Source organism: Babylonia areolata, chromosome 3, assembly GCF_041734735.1.
Source record: "Babylonia areolata isolate BAREFJ2019XMU chromosome 3, ASM4173473v1, whole genome shotgun sequence".
NCBI lineage: Eukaryota > Metazoa > Mollusca > Gastropoda > Neogastropoda > Buccinidae > Babylonia > Babylonia areolata.
In genome coordinates, this window is record NC_134878.1 from 37786496 (window position 1) to 37808334 (window position 21839).

General features: G+C 46.9%; 1 protein-coding gene across 4 annotated transcripts in view; it reads left to right on the forward strand.

Annotated features, from left to right (window-relative positions):
• LOC143279972 (coiled-coil and C2 domain-containing protein 1-like) overlaps positions 1–21391 on the forward strand; it is a 69754-nt gene extending 48363 nt beyond the window's left edge. For 2 of the 4 annotated variants that reach the window (XM_076584361.1, XM_076584363.1), the window contains exons 17-20: positions 387–477; positions 16975–17115; positions 19872–19888; positions 20705–21390. In XM_076584361.1, coding sequence (XP_076440476.1) covers positions 387–477; positions 16975–17115; positions 19872–19888; positions 20705–20735 — 280 coding nt within the window. In that variant the 3' untranslated portion in view covers positions 20736–21390. Of the gene's footprint in view, positions 1–386; positions 478–1557; positions 1691–16974; positions 17116–19871; positions 19889–20704 lie in introns of those variants that run through there. The other 2 variants (XM_076584362.1, XM_076584364.1) reach the window with 2 other exon arrangements.
• Positions 21392–21839: the final 448 nt, after the last annotated feature.

A 21839-nucleotide genomic window follows, 5' to 3' on the forward strand; every position in this document is an offset into this window, starting at 1 on the left:
GGTTGATAGTTACAGTCTTTTCAGCTCTGATGTGATGTTTCAGGTCCCACAGGGTTGGTAGTTACAGTCTTTTCAGCTCTGATGCGATGTTTCAGGTCCCACAGCGTTGATAGTTACAGTCTTTTCAGCTCTGATGTGATGTTTCAGGTCCCACAGCGTTGATAGTTACAGTCTGTTCAGCTCTGATGTGCCCCTGTGTGGTCAGATGGGCAAAAGCAATGATAACAACACTCCATCTCCTCTTATCTCTCCACTTCTTTGCTTTCTTTTCCTCATCCTCTCATTCATTCCATTCCTTCCATAATCCTATATCATCTTATTTTTTTTCCTCATTCTGGGTTTGTCAACCACAGGGAATTCCAGAAGTTTGTTTTTATGTGTTTCAGAGGTTTCTTCAAAGCAGACCAGTTGCTGGGCAGTGCTGCAGTGAAGCTGTGGCCACTGGACTCCAACTGTACGCTACATGACAGTTTTGACGTGAGTTACTTCCCTGTTTTTGCCAGACTCTGCATTAATCTGGGATCAGACTACACATTGCATTTTGACAACATGCAATGCAAAGGACAGAATGTGTGCAGTGTGTGCTGTTTAAAAACAACAACATGTTATTATTTCCATTAAAAAATTCTGTAAGTTGAAAGGGGAAAAGAAATTAATGATTGATCTTATGTGGACTGAATGCGTGAATGCATATGTGTGTGTGTGTGTGTGTGTGTGTGTGTGTGTGTGTGTGTGATTTCCCATAAAAGAAACCAGTTTATCATTTACCCATTAAAAACTGTAATTTTCAGAATGTAAGATGATATTTTTTTCCATTATCTTGACACCACTGCCTTGTTTACAAGCTCAATACGCAAGAGTGTACTTATGTTCAGTCTGTTTTCAGTTTTTGGCAAATTACTTGAAAATTACAATAAATTGTTAACTGTTGAATTGGGATTTGAAATCAGATGTCAGTCATGTGTCTAAATCATTGCCACACAATTTTCTGCTGGCATGTTTGAATTTTGGTTTAATTACACATACTTAACCGTGACCCACTAGTGCAGACTCCGGCAGGGGTCTGATTCCTGTCCTGTGCAAACTACCACCCACCTATGTGGAGAAAACGAAAGTAGCTACGGTCGATAACCTCCCGAAGTAGGTTACCTCCCCTGTGTATCCCTGACTAGTGCCCTCTTTTTCGGGCAGCCATCTTGACTCCTGATCCTGTGCTCTTCATACGGCTAAGTTTTTTCATATTTATGCCTGTCTATCGATTCTTTGAGACTCATGTTTTGCATCTGACGAAGACTTGCATCAGGTCACAAACTTACATAGCTCGTTTGGCCAATCGAGCTAAAATTATGGTGCAGTCTCAATCGTAAGGGCCCTCTACCTCAGGTTCTCTCAACAACAGGTACAGTATTTGGGGCAGAAATTAAGCCTTGCGTCATTAATAAGCCTTGCGCACTATTAAATTATAAAAATCTCTCAATACAATTGTGGGAACTCTCACTTCCCCCCATTTTCAGTGGGCAATAGGCCTTACAGGCCTAAAGTCCATCATATTGACAGGATATGATCTGACACTGGGCCCTCAACCTCGGGCTTCGTCTACAACGCAAACCCTCCACCTCCTCCACTGCCTCCGCTCCCTCCGGTCGACTCCATACCTCCACCAACTCCTACACCTCCTCCGGCGGCTTCTCAGGGTTTGTTTCATCATATTCAGGTCAGTGGTGGTGTCTCTCTTCATTCAATCGATCCGTGCCAGTCGGCAGTGTGCGAGTGGCCCTCCTCTATCTCTTTCCCCATGCCCACAATTTCAAGGAACAAGTGTGCTCCCTCTCAGGGAATCCAACACGGACTTAACGTCCTCCACTTCGCACACTCGGTTCGCTATATATGTATCCCATATGTCCATGGGCAAGGCCATGGCCACAGATCGCACGCAACTCATGCGGCATGCCCCGACCATCTCGAGTCCACACCCGGACTGTTTTGGGTAGGGAAGCCCTCCCTCTAGGTAGGGAGGAAGATGACCCACTAGGGGACACGCACATGTGTGCACCCTCCCCCTCGCTCTGATTTTCAAATTCAAGGGAGGCAACCCCCGCTTCGGCACCCCCACCAGCGAGCGCCATGGTTACCTCCCTTGCACCGGCATTGCCCCCGCCCACACCGCAGGTGCATGCATGGTCCCTCCAACCTCGGCGGTGGCAGTTCCCACTGCCACACTGCTGGACTTTGCTGTTACCCAACCAGTGGTGGCTCAGACACAAGCCCCAACTGACAATCAGCATCTCATACTATGTTACATGATGTCCGCGGCCACAGATTGCGGCTCCGTCATGTGGCATGCCCTCAACCGTCTCGCGTCCAGTGGCGACTGATTCGGACGGGGAAGCCCTCCCTCTACTTAGGAAGAAGGTGGTCTGCTAGCGGACATGCAACACAAAATTGCACCTCCTCTCAGCTTTGACCACGGCACCAAGGGATGTGATTACCTCCCTTGTGGCCCACTTCACCCGTGTTGGTTATGGTGGCATCGAACCACGGACTCCCACACTTGACATTACATTCCTCCATCTACAGTACGGAAGCATAATAAAGGGGATATGTGCTAAAGAGGCCTCCTCCACTTCGCCAATTTTTTGCGGCGTCAAGGGAGGCAACTCCGCTTTTGAAACTTGGGCAGCAGGCAACAGTTACTTCCCTTGCACTTACACAGCAAGTCACTCCAGCCCCCTTTACTGACCACTAGCGATGTTCTTTTGCATTCTCATAGGACCTTGCTGCCCACCTGAGGGCTTCATGCAGCAATTCCTATCAGCTACTGACAACCTCTATTTTCCTTCCTCTGTTTCTCAGGCTATGTACCACTCAATCTTTTAGGCTCTTCACCCCCTAGCAATTGCAAACATATTGCTCAGCAAGGAACCAATCCACTTACTATTAATTTCTTGACAAACACAATAACAATGAAATAAAACAGAAACAATAATACATTTGTTATTGTTAATGATGTATTCTTTAAAAAAAAAAAAAAAGAATAAAAAAATTAAATAAATACAAAAAATAATTTAAAAAAAGAATAAATAATAATAATAATAATAATAATAATAATAAATACATAAATATAAATAAAAATTTTTAAAAGTGTACACGCACAAATCCATACACGCACATCTCAGTATATATATATGTGCGTGCGTTTCGGCAATATGTTCATACATTCTCCATATCGACAGGTACCATTACACTTCTTTCTCTATACATTGAGATTTTCTATCTCAACAATATATGCGCATATTGTTTTGCACACTTCTGCACATGAGGCTCAGGACTGTGCGTCTACATACAGGCACAATCTTCACATGTGTGGGTACATATCTGTTTGACATTTTGCATTACTTTTTCAGTTCACATTCCCATTTACTTGAGCGTATCCATGTTTGCTACATATATGCTTGTGCATGTGTTCTTTTTCGTGCATTGATCTGTAGGCATGGTCACATTCCCTGACATCTTCTCTCATTGAAGTCGATGTACATCCTATGTACATATTTCTACACATCTTAGTATAGAGTTTCCTCACTCCATTCTGGAGGACTACTACATACCGAGACACAACTGTCTCATGTAAGCTTGAACATATGCTCCTGGCCACATCCACATCTCTACTGTAGCTGGCCCCAAGGGACCTACACACACTCCCTCCTCACCCACAGGGCTAGAGATGCCCTAACTTGGTACAAGGAGGGATGAGGCAGTCCAACTTAGAGGTGCCACTCCAGACACACATGCCCTTCATTCCTTCCAAGTTTGTAAGGCATCCCTTCTTCCCTCCCTTGCCTACAACAATCCTTGGTTTGCACCACTGGTTGTGACAACAATTCCACACAGGCTCTACATCCTAGCCAGCCCCTCCCGAAACCTGGAGGGGGTCAGGCTGGTGTTCTCCTGACCCACTCCCGGGAGGGTCACTACCTTGTCGTGGTCGGGAGGCTTAGTGGCCAGTGATCGAGCGAGCTATGTCGGCGGGGGCATCAGTGCTTCTTGGGGTTTGGTGCTCTGGTCCCAGGTCTTAATTGACAGCCTACATAGCCATCGTAGCTGTTAGGGCTGAATAAGTGGTGGTTTTGTACTGATGCCCCTGATAGGGCTTCCCATGCCGAACAGGTCGTGAGTGAGGCCCAAACTAAACGTGACCCACTGTCCCTTTCGCTATTCTTTGTTCTTCTTTTTACCGCCTCTTTTCTGTCCTCAGCTCCCCATCAAGCCTTCTTTTCCACATTCTTTTTTTTTTCTCTGCGGCCTTCTTTAGGCCCGCCGTGTTTGCCGTGCGGCGCGACCTGTGATGGAGGGGAATGAGATCCTGGGGATTGAGAGAGCACGCTGCTCTCAACACATCCCTTTGGCTCGGACCTCTCCTAAGACAGGCGGCACACATTGGCCCGTGTGTGTCAATCGGCTACCCCTTCGTGGGGCTGGGTCAAGACTGGCAGTTTAGTGGCTGACGAAGGTAACCCCCGTAGTGCTCGGCTCTCTGTCCCCGGGAGCTGGGCATGATCGGGGGGGAGCACGTTGGAGCTGGGCTGCTGGTTGTATATCCCTCCCGAAACCTGGAAGGGGTCAAGCTGGTGTTCCCTTGACCCTGGCCCCTAAGTTGGACCCCATGGTGGGTGGGTAAGGGAGGGATGAATTCACATTTTTCTTTCAACATGAATCCTAAACAAATACACCCCCCCAAACTCGGAAAAAGACGACGACAGGGAACGGACGACTCAGACTCTGAGTCGGAGGTCGTCGAGACCTCTGGTTTTTGGCCATCATGGCTAGTGATGGAGGGCGCTGATGACGACAAGCCCTTGTCAGCTCTCAGCCCTTTCGCTGTCCAGAAGGGCTTTCAGTGCCTGGCAGGATCGCTCAGATCCATCAAGAGGCTGAGGAGCGGAGCGTTTTTAGTACAGACAGAATCCAAAAGACAGACACAGCTCCTTCTGAAGGCGACCACTTTCGTGGATAGGGCAGTGAAGATTTCCCCTCACAAAGGTCTCAACTGCTCTAAGGGAGTCATCAGATGCCCGGAGTTGAAAGGTGTGTCTGAGGCCGAGATCAAGAGCGAACTGTCCTCTCAGGGAGTGACCGATGTGTACAGGGTGACGGTGAGGAAGGGGTCGGACAGAGTCCCGACCAACACTTTCTTCCTCACCTTCTGCTGCCCGGATGTCCCCAAGGACATTCGGGTCGGATACCTGCTAGTTAATGTCAGCCTGTACGTACCGTCCCCTCTGAGATGCTTTAAGTGTCAGAAATTCGGACACGTGAGAGACAGATGTAAGGAGGAAGAGGCGTGTGGCACCTGTTCGAAGGCGGCGCACCAGGGCGATTGCGTCAGTGCAGCCCTGTGTGCGAACTGCGGAGGTGGCCACCCGTCCTCATCGAAGGACTGCCCCGCCTGGAAGAAAGAAAAACAAATTCAGAAAGTCAAGACAGAACAGAAAATTTCCTTCTTTGAGGCAAGGAAACAGGTGGAGGCCGCGTCGCCTAGGACGTCGTATGCCTCTGTCGTCAGATCCGGGACGGTGGACGTCGCAGTCCAGACGACGTCCACAGGAACGCAGACGGACGACTTAACCGCCTCGTCGGAACCGTCGGCCTTGGGTGGAGGCGCTGTGTCCACCCCTTCCCATCCTGCGCGGCAGTCCTCAGGGGCTGCTGGGCGGGAGAGAAAAGCCTCGGGCGGAGGCACGTTGTCCGCCTCCCGCCCCACCCCACCCCCCGGGCCCCCTCGCCCCGCCTCTCGTCTGCCTGGCCCTCGGGCTGGCGGAAGTGGCCGGAAGCCCCCCGCACCTCCAAAACTCAAGGAGGGGAGGGCTGCGGCCACGGCGGGATCGGGAGGGGCCGAGGTGGTGGATATTCCGACCCGGTCTGAACCCGAAAAATTTATGTCAAAGAACAAATATTCCATCCTGGCGGACCTTGAGCCACCGCAAGTGGAGGAGCAGGGGGTAGCGATGGAATAGGCTGCTGCTTTATTATTTTTTTTTTTTAAAACCTTTTTAATGGCAGTGATCCACTGGAATATCCGGGGATTCTATGCCAACTTCCAGGAACTCCAGCTGCTTTGTCGTGCTTTGAAACCTTCAGTGCTGGCACTGCAGGAGACTCTGCAAAGAGATGGCAAGGTTTTATCTCTCTCTGGTTTTAACTCCGTTTTTAAACCCGCTCAACCGAAGCAAGAGGGGTTGACGGGAGGTGTCGCTCTTTTTATTCGAAAGTCCCTTTTATACAGTACAGTTCTTTTAAGCACCCCTTTACAGGCGGTGGCAGTCAGAGTCACGCTCGAGAAAACCATCACTGTCTGCTCTCTCTACCTTCCCCCTTCCGTCCGTGTTCTGAGGCAGGACCTCATGAACCTGGTCGACCAGCTCCCACGTCCGTTTTTACTGTTGGGCGACTTCAACGGACACTCCCCGCTCTGGGGAAGTGAGATGACATCAGCCCGAGGTCTTCTCTTAGAAAACCTTCTCTCTGACATGGACTTGTGTTGTCTTAACGACAAGTCTCCCACTTACCTGCATCTGTCCTCTGGAAAGCTCTCGTGTTTAGATCTGTCGGTCTGCGATCCATCGTTGGTCCTGGACTACGAGTGGAAAGTGCACGACGATCTGCACGGGAGTGACCACTTTCCTGTCGTCCTCCGCCCCACAGATGGAGAAGGTGACTCTCTGCCTGACCGCCTGTACTACGACAAGGCAGACTGGAGTTTTTTTACCACCAAGATAAGAGCGGAGCTGCAGGAAGAAACAGTATTGAAAAGCAAGGACCCTGCTGACGCTCTGACTCGGATCGTTTTAGATTGCGCCAAAGCAGCAGTCCCATCGTCTACCTCCAAGCCTCAGGTCCCTAGAACGCCCTGGTTCAACGCGGAATGTCGGGAGGCCCGCAAGTCTCGGAAGAGAGCGCAGCGACGCGTCTTTCGGAGACCGGAGTCCGATAGCGTTCGAACCCATCAACAGCTGAGGGCGAAAGCCAGGTATGTTTTTAAAAAGAGCCAGAGGAAGTCTTGGAGAGATTTCTGCTCTTCCTTAACCTCCAACACACCCAAGAAGAAAGTGTGGAGGGTTTTAAAAAGAATTAAAGGCAAAAACGCATGCCCGACCTTCCACCATCTTAAACTTTCAGACGCTCTGGTCACAGAGAAGAAAGCAGTTGCCAATTTGCTTGCCTCCACAATAGAACAGAACTCGAGATCTGCTAACAAATCTGCTCGCTTTCTTAAAACCAAAAACCTGTCAGAAAAAACACCATGTAACTTCTTTTCCGACAACACAGAGAATTACAACCTTCCTTTCACAATGAACGAACTTAAATCTGCCCTTCAGACCTGTACGGATTCCTGTCCAGGAATGGACGAAGTCCATTATAAACTCCTAAAGCACCTTCCCCAAACCTGTCTGGACACCCTGCTTAAAGTTTATAACCACATCTGGGTCACAGGCTTCTTTCCACCCTCCTGGCGGAAAGCCCTCATAATCCCGCTGCCGAAACCGGGAAAAGACCCCTCGAACCCCTCCAACTACCGCCCAATTGCACTGACCAGCTGCGTCTGCAAACTGATGGAGAAGATGGTCAACGGTAGACTGATGTGGAAACTAGAGACCGACGGCCTTCTGGCGAAGGAACAGTGCTGTTTCCGCAAGCATCGCTCTACCGTTGACCATCTGGTTCGTCTGGAAACCACGATAAGAAATGCTTTCGTCAACAAACAACATGTGGTGGCCATATTTTTTGACCTGGAGAAAGCTTACGATACCACGTGGAAATTTGGTATTCTTTCCGACTTGCACAAGCTCGGCTTCCAAGGACACCTGCCTCAGTTTATCCACAATTTTTTACAAGACAGACAATTCCAGGTGAGAGTCGGCACCACCCTGTCCGACATTCACGAGCAGGAGCTGGGTGTCCCGCAGGGGAGCATCCTGTCGCCTGCTCTGTTCAGCATCAAAATTAATGACATCGTTCAATCCGTTCAGAAAGGATCGGACAGCTCGCTGTTCGTGGATGATTTTGCTTTATATGCAACCGGCAGCACGTACGCCAGCATCCAGCGACGGCTTCAGCTCTGCGTCAACAAAATCCAGTGTTGGGCAGAGGAGAATGGCTTCACATTTTCGTCCTCCAAAACTGAATGCATCCACTTTCATAATTTTCGCCAATTCTATCAGGACCCTGAAATCCGTCTGGGAACATCCACCATCCCGGCGGTCAAGGAAGCCAGATTTCTAGGGGTCGTCTTCGATCAGAAGCTGAATTTTCTCAGCCACATTAAACAGCTGAAAATATCTTGCCTAAAAGCCCTGAACATCATCCGAGTTGTGGCACACACGAACTGGGGTGCTGATAAGAGGACTCTCTTGCACCTCTACAGAGCCCTGGTCCGGTCCAAACTGGATTATGGAAGTGTTGTATACGGCTCGGCCAGACCGTCCTACCTGAAACTGTTGGACCCTGTACACCACCAAGGGCTCCGTCTCAGCTTGGGTGCTTTCCGCACCACCCCTGTGCACAGCCTGTATGCAGAGGCGGGGGAACCGCCTCTTTCCAACCGCAGACTGAAGCTGACCCTGAACTATTATTTGAAATTGTTTTCGGAACCTACAAACCCTGCTTACGATGCTGTATTCAACAACCCTTTCGATAAGAAATTTACAGACAACCCAAACTGCATACCTCCTCTCGGACTCCGCATTCAGCCGCACTTGGAAAATGCCGATCTGGATGTCGGTGGCATCTCAGATTTCTCTAAGTTCCCTGACAGCCCCCCGTGGACCTTTACAACACCTGAGGTCCGATTTGATCTGGCCTCGTACCGTAAGGACACCACCAGTTCTCTGGCCTACAGAACCTACTTTTCGGAACTGTGCCACAAATTCCCCACCTTTCAAGGCATCTTCACTGACGGTTCCAAGTCAGAGGACGGAGTTGCCGCATCTGCGTTCTGTCCCGCCTTTCCTGACCGGCCCTCAACAGAACACATCCTGTCTGACAGCTCGGTATACACCGCGGAACTGACTGCACTGGTCCTGGGGTTAAAAATGGTTCTCTCTTCCAAACAGAAGAGATTCATGATCTTTTCCGACTCCTTATCAGCCCTGGAGGCGATCGCCTGCAGGAATATCACTCATCCCAAACTGCTGGAATTTTATGAAACTTTTACTCTCGCAACGAAGAAAGGATACGAGGTTGTGTTGGCCTGGGTTCCCGGACATGTTGGCATTCGTGGTAACGAAAGGGCGGACCTGCTGGCCAGGAACGCTGTAAAGAAAGAATTGTCCAGATCCTTGGTACCCTATACAGACATGAAGCGGAAGGTCAATTCTTACGTTAAAGATCTTTGGCAAGAGAAATGGAACACCCAGATAGACAACAAGCTCTTCCAGATCCGTCCGGACCTGGGGGAGACCCTCCCTTCGGGGGTGAAGAACAGAAAGGAGGAATCTGTGCTGTGCAGACTGCGTACGGGGCACACTTTTTTTACTCATTCTTACTTGTTGAAGGGGGAGGAGGCCCCTCGATGCGTTCCCTGTGACGAGCCTCTCACCGTGAAACACGTGCTCCTTGACTGTTGGGATCTGCATGACGTTAGACGCAGACATTACACGGCGGTTTCTTTGAAGACTTTGTTTCGTGATGTCCCTCCGTGGGCGCTGATGGACTTCTTAAAAGAAGTGAACCTTTTTAACCAGATTTGAAGGTTTTAAACTATGGAAGTTTTTTTTTAAACTTTGGAGTGGAAAGTTTGAAGTGGTGACTCGTTTTAATTGGTTGTTTTTTTTAGCCTTGTAGTAGTAATTGACGCGGCGATAGCCTTGAGATGGCCTTAGTGGTCGGCGAGGCTCTAAGCACCATAATTTCATTTCATTTCATCTTCACTGACGGTTCCAAGTCAGAGGACGGAGTCGCCGCATCTGCGTTCTGTCCCGCCTTTCCTGACCGGCCCTCAACGGAACACATCCTGTCTGACAGCTCGGTATACACCGCGGAACTGACTGCACTGGTCCTGGGGTTAAAAATGGTTCTCTCTTCCAAACAGAAGAGATTCATGATCTTTTCCGACTCCTTATCAGCCCTGGAGGCGATCGCCTGCAGGAATATCACTCATCCCAAACTGCTGGAATTTTATGAAACTTTTACTCTCGCAACGAAGAAAGGATACGAGGTTGTGTTGGCCTGGGTTCCCGGACATGTTGGCATTCGTGGTAACGAAAGGGCGGACCTGCTGGCCAGGAACGCTGTAAAGAAAGAATTGTCCAGATCCTTGGTACCCTATACAGACATGAAGCGGAAGGTCAATTCTTACGTTAAAGATCTTTGGCAAGAGAAATGGAACACCCAGATAGACAACAAGCTCTTCCAGATCCGTCCGGACCTGGGGGAGACCCTCCCTTCGGGGGTGAAGAACAGAAAGGAGGAATCTGTGCTGTGCAGACTGCGTACGGGGCACACTTTTTTTACTCATTCTTACTTGTTGAAGGGGGAGGAGGCCCCTCGATGCGTTCCCTGTGACGAGCCTCTCACCGTGAAACACGTGCTCCTTGACTGTTGGGATCTGCATGACGTTAGACGCAGACATTACACGGCGGTTTCTTTGAAGACTTTGTTTCGTGATGTCCCTCCGTGGGCGCTGATGGACTTCTTAAAAGAAGTGAACCTTTTTAACCAGATTTGAAGGTTTTAAACTATGGAAGTTTTTTTTTAAACTTTGGAGTGGAAAGTTTGAAGTGGTGACTCGTTTTAATTGGTTGTTTTTTTTAGCCTTGTAGTAGTAATTGACGCGGCGATAGCCTTGAGATGGCCTTAGTGGTCGGCGAGGCTCTAAGCACCATAATTTCATTTCATTTCATCCTAGCCAGCCCTCCCATGCAGGCCCAAAAACTGCACTCCTCACTGGTAGCAGAAGGCCTGGGTAATAATTGTTTTCCTCTATACTCGGGAGAGAGGCATGCTGACGAGGACGGATGCGTCTCACAAAGCACAACAAACCGTTCATTAGCCACAGGGGCGTACCTTTCTGCCCACTCATACCAGCATGGCAGATGCCACATTCAAACCCGTTAGTTTGGCCCATCACCTTGCTTGAACAGAGATCCAGCATCGACGTCTCAAACAGTTGGTGTTGGAAAGCACTTTCTGCACTTGGTCTTCCCTGCCCGATCCTTTCAGCCTCAACACACAACCACTGCTGTGGTTACAGATGGCCATTCCTTCTCAAGCACTGTCTTTCCAATGAGACACTTCCAAGGGTTTCTAGCCTAGGCAGGATATCTCATCATGGAGCCCCAGCCTTCAGTCAAGGGCCTGTCAGAGGATGACTTTGTTGTCACTTCAGAAGCAAGCACCATGTCTTTCAGACACATGGTTGCACCACAAGACCCCATCAACTCCTTCCGGCTTCCTTACATTTCAGCAGAACCTGCATGGTGGACACCTTCATCCCCCAAGCACACAGCAGCTGTTTCCTGGTTTACCCATGCTGACTGGTGTCCTCCTAGGACCAGTATATGATAATCAGTCGTGTACGACAATGACCATCAGATCAGCAGAGCAGGCAACTGCTGTCCCGACTATCTGGGCTGGAATTCGATTATACAATTTATAGTAGAGAGTGTTTTGCCAAAGTTGCATCCCCACTCCCTCGATCAAGAGGGCCTTAGGACTGTCACCATTGGGACGGATCCCAAACGCTATTTAGCCCCCAAGGCTACAGCACTAAGTCCCAGTGCAATTTGACTTCTAGTGTGAGAGACATAGTCCTTCATGAAAGACTAAGCTGCAAATGATTTCCCTTTGCAATTAAGAAACCACTGATAATACAGCTCTCACTTTGCTGTTGGCCATACTGTAAACGCATGTCAGATCAGTGATTTGATGTAAATGGCCAGTACAACACATCTACAGCCACTTTCCTCCCTGCCCCCACCCTGCTCCATCCCAGACTTAGTGCGCACCACACAGCCAGAGGCCTGTCATGGATCCGGTCCCCTTTCTCACTAAAGAACCTTCAGCGAAAATTTTCCCCATGGAAACCTCTTCCATTAGGAATTCCACCACAGAATGAGACTCAGTGACCTGTGGGGACATGAAGTGCACTCCACAGCCTGATCCATCCCAGCCATTGACTGCCGACAACTTTCTGCAGGTTACTCCAACATGCCACACTCAGGTAGAGAAGCCACCAAGCCTTCCGTATGCCCCTTCGTGATGATACCTACCTGGGCAATTACACAGCCTTGTCCCAGAGACACCTCAAGTCTCTTGTTGCCAAATGTCTGCCATTCTATGCATAGGCAACATGCCAGTGCAGTTTTTTGGCAACGACAAAAAGTGGCGGGGGGAGCGCCCATCGCCTGTCAGCTCTCACGGAGGAGCTCTACAGATCTGGCTGTCATGCCTAAGGTAAGCCCAACATGGTGGCCAACCTCTGTCTCATGCCACAGTTTCCTCTAAACACATATATCACTTCCACTATCAGCCCACAACCGATGTGGAATCATCAGATCAAGCCACATGTGCACCTCCTTGCATTGACGCTCAACCGCACTCAAGTGAGACAACCCTATAGGGTACGTGTTTCCTTCCCTTCCTTTGATTCAAAGGGCTCTCAGTACAGTGTGGATTCAACACACTGACCCGATTCTCTTTGCACTACATTTATCAACACAGCTGTGGTCCACAGACCTCTCCCACTATACAGCTGCGGGCCTCAGTCTTCTTTGCCCGCACCAATATCATTAGGTGACACAGTACACCCTATCTCTGAGCCCCATCGCCCCTGGCGAGCAGTGTCACCAGCTCACCCACTCAAACTCAGACCCCTTAGCGCATGCCCCCTCAGCCAGAGCTCACGAAGTCAGAGTATGGTCCTCTTCCCTTGCCTTTGCCCACTCAGCATGGTTACAAGACATGGAGGCTGCTTGCTGGAAAAACCCTGCTACCTTCATTGAATTCTACTTGAGGGACGTCTATCACTTTAGGGATGATGGCTCCAGAGGCGTTGCCTCCGTGGTGGTCACACAACAGGCCATCACAGTGCACTGACAATAGAACAGACGAGCCCTCCACCTAGTCGTGCCATTCTGCACTAGTGGGTCACGGTTAAGTATGTGTAATTAAAAGGAAATTTTCTTCCTAAAATTACGTTTCAGTAACATACTTACCGTGACCCACATTTTAGACCCTCCCGTTCCTCCCCGCTCTCTGTTCTCCCTGCACGCTGCGCTGGTTGCAGCGAATTGCCGTAAAAAGAGGGTGCTAGCCAGGGATGCACAGGGGAGGTAACCTACTTCGGGAGGTTATAGGCCGTAGCTACTTTCATTTTCTCCGCATAGGCGGGTAGTAGTTTGCACAGGACAGGAATCAGACCCCTGCCGGAGTCTGCAGTAGTGGGTCACGTTAAGTATGTTACTTAAATGTATTTTTTAGGAAGAAAATTTCCTTTTATGTCCTTCATGTTCCAAAATGTGTTACACAATAGAATAAATACATCTTTGAATGTTTATGTGTGCGTGAACATGCCTTTGTGTGTCTGTTTGTCTGTCTGTATTTGAACTCTGGAGCTCTTGTCCTTGGTTGAAAGTCCTCCTAGGAGACAGAACTCTGAATAAAAAACCTGCACCTGCCGAGGCCATCCTACACGTGGCAGTATCTGCACCTGTGGGACTGTGAGCGTCGGTAGGTGAGAGAGTGGGGAAGGGACTGCACAACTCCTCTTCACTAAAAAAAGTCACCTGTGCTGGTCAGGCAACCAGGCTAATGTCGAACGACGAGCTAGCCCTTCAACACCCAGCTTTCCCAAGCCCTGTGGCAATGGAGAAGTGGTAACGGGGACAGGCAGAGGATGCTGCTGGCAGTTCCTAGTCACGACTCGGCACGCAGGTGGCTGTGAGGTGATGGTCGTCCACTGTAGACTGGGGTAGATGCGGCGCCTGTATCCTCCCACAGTGTCAGAGCAGCCCTTTTTAGGGATAGCACTGCTCTTCCCACATGGGGAAGGGGAGATAAAAGGATCCCTAAACAAAGCCTGCCTCACCTAGTACCTAGTAGGAAATCGCACCAACTTGGACATCCAACACTAGCGGTCAAAAACAACAGAAGAAAAGAACCAGGAGTCATGCCCTGACTCTGGGTGCCTGGAATGTTTGCACCCTCTAAGACAGACGACAGACCAGAAAGACGCACAGCGCTCATTGCTAGAATGCTTGATCGCTACCAGGTGGACATAGCAGCCCTGAGCGAAACCAGGTCTGCCGGTAAAACCCAGCTGGAGGAAGTTGGAGGGGGCTACACCTTCTACTGCATTGGGAAGCCAGATGGCACCCCAAGAACCTCAGGCGTGGGCTTTGCCATACAAACCAAACTTGCACGACAGCTTGACAGCCTCCCACATGGGATAAACGATAGGCTGATGACCCTGCGTCTGAAGCTGTCCAAGGATTGCTTCTCCACAGTCATCAGCTGCTATGCCCCGACGATGACCAACCCTGATGATATCAAAGAAGCTTTCTACGAGGAGCTTAGCCGCACCATGTCAGTGGTAGACAGAAAGGACAGACTGATCATCCTTGGGGATTTCAATGCCTGTGTCAGCGTGGACTTCGCCTCGTGGCCAAAAGTCTAGGACAGCACGGCACTGGCAAATGCAACTCACAGACTGCTTTTGCTCTCGCTCTGCGCGCAGCATGGACTGACCATCACCAACACCTTCCAACAAGTGGACAAGTAAAAGAACACATGGATGCACCCCTGCTTCAAGTAGTGGCACATGCTGAACATCCACCGCCTCCCTATCACCAAGGATGTGCTGCAGCAGCAAATCCAAGCAGCTCTCCAAGAAATTCCTGCATCGACTAATGTAGAAGAGGTATGGAGCACCTTTAGAGATGCTGTGTACACAGCAGCAGCTGACACACTCGGCTTTGTACAGAGGAGCCACAAAGACTGGTTTGACGAGAACGACTCTGGAATCTCCAAGCTCCAGAACACACTGCATATACGGCATCAGGATCACATTTACGAGGATGCGGATGGAATCTAGGCTGACATCTACAAGTATGGAAGCGAGGTGCTGACAGACAAGCTGACCGCCCTGTTCCAGTCTATCTGGGAGAGAGGGGAGGTCCCCCAGGATTTCAAGGATGCTTCAATTGTCCACATTTACAAACGGAAGGGAGACAAAACATCCTGCGATAACCACTGTGGAATCTTTCTCCTCTGCATCGCCAGCAACATCTTCACCTGCATCATACTGAACAGACTGGTTGACCATGTCTCCAACACAGTCATCCCTGAAGCACAGTACAACTTCGTCTCAGGCAGGGGAACATGTGACATGGTGTTTGCTGTACGCCAGATGCAAGAGAAGTGCCGTGAGCAGAACAAGGAGCTCCACATGGTCTTTGTAGACCTGACTAAAGCCTTTGACACAGTGAACTGCCATGGTCTGTGGAAGATCCTCCTAAAGTTTGGCTGCCCAGAGAGACTAATCCAGCTGATTACGTCATTCTACGATGGCATGCAGGCGAGAGTACAGGAAAATACTGACATGGCGGATCCGTTCCCTGTGGTAAATGGAATAAAGCAGGGATGCATCCTGGCACCCACACTGTTCTCCATTCTCTTTTCTGCCATGCTGATTGACACCTTCCAAGACTGTGACCGGGGCATCTACATTCAGTTTTGCACAGATGGCAAACTTTTCAATTTGCGGTGACTCCATGCCAGGTCCAGGGTGTTTGAGGCACTGTTGAGAGAGTTCCTCTTCGCTGATGACTGCGCGCTTGCTGCACGCACCCTTGAGGACATGCAGTTCATTGTGGACAGGTTCTCAACCTCCTGCAGGCACTTTGGACTCACCACCAGCCTCAGCAAGACCGAGCCCATGTACCAACCAGCTAGCTCACAGTACACCAGTGCCTGCCCCCCACCTGCAATCAAGATCGATGACACAGAGATCAAGTCAGTTGACAAGTTTGCTACCTGGGCAGCACCCTATGCAGCAACGGAGCCCTTGGTGCAGAAGTGACGCTGTGCTTCGCCAAGGCCAGCTCCACCTTTGGCAGACTCAACAACAGGCTGTGGAACAACAAAGGCATCAGGCTCAGTACCAGAATCAAAACCTACAGAGCTGTTGTGCTGACCACCTTGTTGTACTGCTGTGAAACATGGACGACGTATCGCCGTGACATTCAACAACTTGAGCAGTTTCACCAGAGATGTCTACGAAAGATCCTCGGCATAAAGTGGCAAGACAGGGTCTCCAACCTCCAGGTCCTAGAGAGGAGTGGCCTGCCCAGCATCGAATGCCTGCTGATCCAGTGCCAGCTATGCTGGACAGGACATGTTGTCCGCATTACAGACAGCAGTATCCTGAAGATGCTTTTTTATGGCCAGCTGAAGGAAGGCCACCGCAAACTTGGAAGACCCTGCAAGCGCTTCAAGGACACCTTGATGACAACCTCAAAGCCTGTGACATAGACATCACTTCCTGGGAAACTGATGCCCTTGACCGCCCTCGCTGGAGGATGCTGTGCTCTAGTGGCATAAAGACGTTTGAAAACAAGAGAACGCTGGCCATTAAGGAGAAGCGTGAGTGAAGGAAGCAGGGCTCAACTTCTGGAGACGTTTTCCCTTGCAACACCTGTTGGAAGTGCTTCGCATCCAGAATCGGCCTCTTCTCCCATATGAGGACACACACCGACAGATAAGCCTGCCTGCCTACTCGTCCATCAGTCCGACGGGAGACTCCATCATCATTTGTACTCTGTGTGTTTGTTAGTGCATGTACATGCTTGCCTGTGTAAGCATGTGAGTATGTTGGTGCATGTGCAGGCAAGCATGTCAGTGAGTCTGACCAAGACCAATGTATTCACAAAGTCCAAATGTATCAAGACCAATGTACTCACACAGTGTTTTGGTCATATTCAGCTGGCGGATGGTCGCAAGTCTGTTGGGGGCAAGTTGGAGGTCAAGGTCAGGATAAGGGAGCCATTGAAAGGTCGGCAGGTGGCACAGAGTCAAGAGAAATGGCTAGTCATTGACCAGTTTATACACTCTTTGGGTTCAAAGGTTAGTGTTTGTGTGTGTGTGTGTGTATGTGCGTGTGTTTGTGAAAGGGATAGAGAGAGTGAGGTAAATCTGAATATCAAACAATACATCAATTAGATTAAATGATATAGTTCCTGAATTTTTTTTTTTTTTTTAAGAGGAAAAATGCATGTGTGTGTGCATTTACAAGTGCATTTATATACAGGGTTCGAATATAGCGGGTGCCCAGGTGTGAATGCTACGAAAATTTGGCTTGGGCATGCAAATTTTCTGTTGAGAATGCCCAGTTGGCACTCAAAAATTAGTAGAGGCGAAGGAAAATTAATTGAAAGACACACCAAGAAAGCAAGTTTGAACGCGGTCAGTCGAAGCATAATGTGTCGCCTGCTGCAGCTTGCTTTGCGGAGCAGCATCTTTGTGCATGTGTGATCGGATGTTGACGTTCATGGTGCATTAGCGACGAACGATGTTTCCCATGAGAAAATAAACGACCATATGCAGAGAAATATGTTAATCCTTGCTATCAACAGGCCCATGGGGTTCAGGCGTGTGGACATTTTGAATGCGGTTTTCCAAACATCAACACAAATGCAAATTATAACTCAATCAGAGATTTTATTTCATCTTATTATGCTGGCACCCAAAACCACAATTGGGCACTGAAATGTTTTGTCCAGAATGCCCGACTGGCACTCCAAAAAAAGAGCTAAATTCGAACCCTGATGTATATGTATGTGCGTATGTTTGTGTGTGACTGTTTGAGAGTGAGAATGTGCATGTGTGTGTGTGCATGTGTGTGTGTGTGTGTGTGTGTGTGTGTGTGTGTGTGTGATTGTCTATTTTAATGCATATACATTGGGATATGTGTGAGTGTGTGCTTGTATGTTTGTATGAATATTTGGTTTCAGCTAATTTTACATGAATTATGAAACTACCATTATATGTCAACTGTTTCTCAGTTATCAAACACTAAACATGAACATCACTTCTTCCTGTATTTTTCAGAGTCAAACGAAAGTGGTAATTTAGTTTCCTTTCACATTACAATTGCCTAAGAGGAACACTCACATACATACGCACACACACATCTGCACACACACATGCGCAGTCATATTCACATATGCGCATGCATACACATATAAACACACTCACACACACACACACACAGATAACGAACGAACGAATAAAATTGTTTTAATGAACTTTGGCCATGGACCACAATTCAAAACCAGGGGACTGGGGGTGGGCAGAGAGAGAGAGAGAGAGAGACAGTTTATTTTCTGAAAGCTTTTATTTAAATAGCTTTATATTTCAGTTCAGTACAACTTTATTAATCTAATCAGAAAATATTGGTGCTGCTTCCTCAGGTGAATGTGTTACTGATCCCATTTCTCCATTTCTTAACCGCTCATCAAACTCAGCCCTTCCCATTCCCAAACTCCTTTTGTTGTATTACCTGTTAATTCTGCCTCTATTTTGTGCTTACATTCTGCTTTACCTTTTTCTGACTGTTTTCACTTTATTGTGGGATGCTCCTTTCGCTCATCCTTATCTTTGCTTCAGAATGCTCTTTTCTTCATATTAAGTAATGCTTCTATCTGTTTGGTAATCCATGGTTTCTTGTTTGGGAAACAAAATTTAATTTCTTCACTGCGAATGACAAAGTCCTCGAAACATTGGATGTACTCTGTCACAGTATCTGTCTGTTCACACACCCATCTCCAGCACCAACAAACACATTTCAGTCTGCACTTTCAAGAAAACTCAGTGTTGCAATGGCATCAGCTGACCAGTCACATACCATCCTGGTCTCAGACATACAAGGAGTCCATAAAATAGCATCATGTGCAGCAGGTAGTGGATTCAAGCCTCCAGTGGATGGTATCTCTACAGATGAATAGGTATCCTGTATCCCTGCAAAAAAGGTCAATGGTCTTGTCTCTGGATATTGGTATTGAAACCTGTTGGTAAATATCTAAAACTGTTATGTCAAGAGAGTGGTGATTAATATTGTCACTAAATGAATTATCATTGAGTCAGGTGCCTTTGCGTTAAAGTCATGTTGATGACTGGCGACAAAGTTTACAATTTTACCAGGATTGGCATGTGAGTATACATACACTGAAATACATGTATGTGAACTCTCTTGCCAAGTAGTAGGGCGTCCTAAAGTGTCAGGGAACATCTTCATCTACAGGAGGCTATAGTTTTTATTGACTCACTTGTGTAAACAGTGTGAGTCTATGTAATAACATGGTGTTTGGTGTTTGGTTGTCTCTGTGCATGTGTGTGAGTGTGTGTGTGTGTGTGTGTGTGTGTGTGTGTCTGTCCGGATCCAATTCCATAAAATGTTGGGTTTGAAGACAGTATAGCCTCATTTTTTCTTGTTCACAATTAAAAGAAAAGAAATACAGATTCTGGACAGTAAACATACAGTGATACTAACTGCATCATCAACGTGTTTACTGTATATGAATATTTTTTAAGTGGATACTGATTTAACTAGAATGTAGTAAAAAAAAAAAAAAAAAAAAAAAAAAAAAAAAAAATTGAATGGACCATGTTCGAAGGGTTACTAGTTGAGGGGTGGTCATAAGAATGTCTCAAGTAATTTAAAAGAATGTCAATGTAATTTTTATTCTGATATACTCATGTAATGCACCCTAAGTATAACTGTTTCCATGGAAGGTGAAATATAATTTCATGATATCATTATTTCTTTGGTTGATGTGCATTGTTTTTACAACCAAATAATGACTTGGTTTGATGTGTTGCAGCTCCAGAAGACCAAAAGGTATGTACGAACTTTATTTTTTTAAAAACAATTCTGAGTGTGTGTCTGTGTGTGTGCATGTGAGTGTTTATTTGAGTGCAGACGTGCACATGTTTGTGAATTTAGGAAAGTGTTTATGTGTATGTATATGTATATATTACTACTTTATTTTTAATGATTTAATGAAAATTATGTATATTCCTTTTTGAAACTATAAAGATTGGTTTGATATTGAGATTGGAATGTGTTTTTCCGAATTGTATCTAGAAGAAAAGTTCCCCTACCTTTTAGAACATGCATAGAAAAAGGCAGGAATACATTCATTTCTATGGGCTATTGGTCCTATTGCAGAAACGCTTTCATGCATACTGCAAGGCAGCTATTCATTTTACATGATACTGATCAGAGCTAGTGTTTTTTCAGATTCAGAGACATTGATTGTGACTTTTTTTTTCAATCTAGTTCCCGTTTATCTATTAGTTTACTGTTTTGCTATGTCTATCAGAAATGACAAGAAGGGAGAAATAGGATGCATTGCATCATTACTATTGAGCATGTTTGCTACTAACTCAAGATAAAAATTTTGTAGTAGCTTTAGGCAAACATAGAAAGGTGAAAAAAGTAAACAAGAAATAAACAACAGAAACAACAAAATGATGATAATAATAATCATCATCATCATCATCATGACAATGATAAAGTGATAAGGGGGGAAGGAGATATGAGAGGAGAACAAAGGGGATGCACAGCATGGTGGCTGTTTAGTACGTTTGCTACGAACTCTACATATATATGTATGCATATATTTGTCTAAATATTGTTTTATTTTGGTACCAGCACCAAGTCCAGTATCTCCACATTATCTTGACCATTAGTCAAAGAAGGATGGTGCTGTTTGATGAAATGACCACTGCATCATTGTCAGTCTGAGGACACTTGAACATTGCTGTGGTCTGTTGTCAGAAGGACATGGAAGAAACACCCTGACCGGATGCTATTTACATTGTGATACTAGTGTGGCCACTGCCTTGTGTGGATGATGTGTCATTGGTTTCATTTCCTCCATGGCCCATCCACCTTCTTCACCTCTTCCCGTGGGGATCCCGGGAGTTTGTTGGTCTTATTCTTGACTTGATGATTGGATTTTTTTATCAAGTGTATTCCTTTATGCACCAAATATGTGTGGATTTGCCTGTTGACTTTTTATTTTTTTAATCCTGGATGGATTTTTGTTTTTTTGTTGTTGCTTTCAGTAGGCAAGTGCATACAGACCTTCATGATTATTATTGTGCCACCATCACCATCAGCTCACCCTCTTCGTCCACACACACACTCACATCCTCTTGCAGTTCTTTCTCTCACTGTTTCATTCTTTGTCCAGTGCTTGTAGCCCACCTAGTGGATCAAGTCATAAACATAAATAATATAACAATATGAAATTATGTACATATAATGATGTGTATAATAAATGTATAATGTAATAAATGATATGTGTATAATATAAATAAGAGAGGCAAAGCCTTCAAGACTCACTTGTGATACACTTTAAAAAAAAATCCAAGCTTTTTATGTATTGAGTATAATGCGTTTACTGTCATATTTATATTTTTTGTATTCTCTAAACTTGGCACTTTGATCTGATATTCGACCCAACAAAAGATCTGTCATTATTATCATTTTTTTGTTCAAACAGGAACTTCTTTTGCTAAGCATGGAAGTTTTGTTTATAGTTATTTTGTTTTGGTGCAGACAGTAAAACAAGGGAAATTACTCTGTTGGGGGACTTAGTTTGCTTTGAACTGATCTTTCTCATCTTAAACATTACATTTTGAAATTATACTCAATACATAAAAAGCTTGGATTTTTTTAAAAAGTGCATCACAAGTGAGTCTTGAAGGCCTTGCCTCTCTTGTTTCAAAATGTAATGTTTAAGATGAGAAAGATCAGTTCAAAGCAAATTAACTCCACTAGC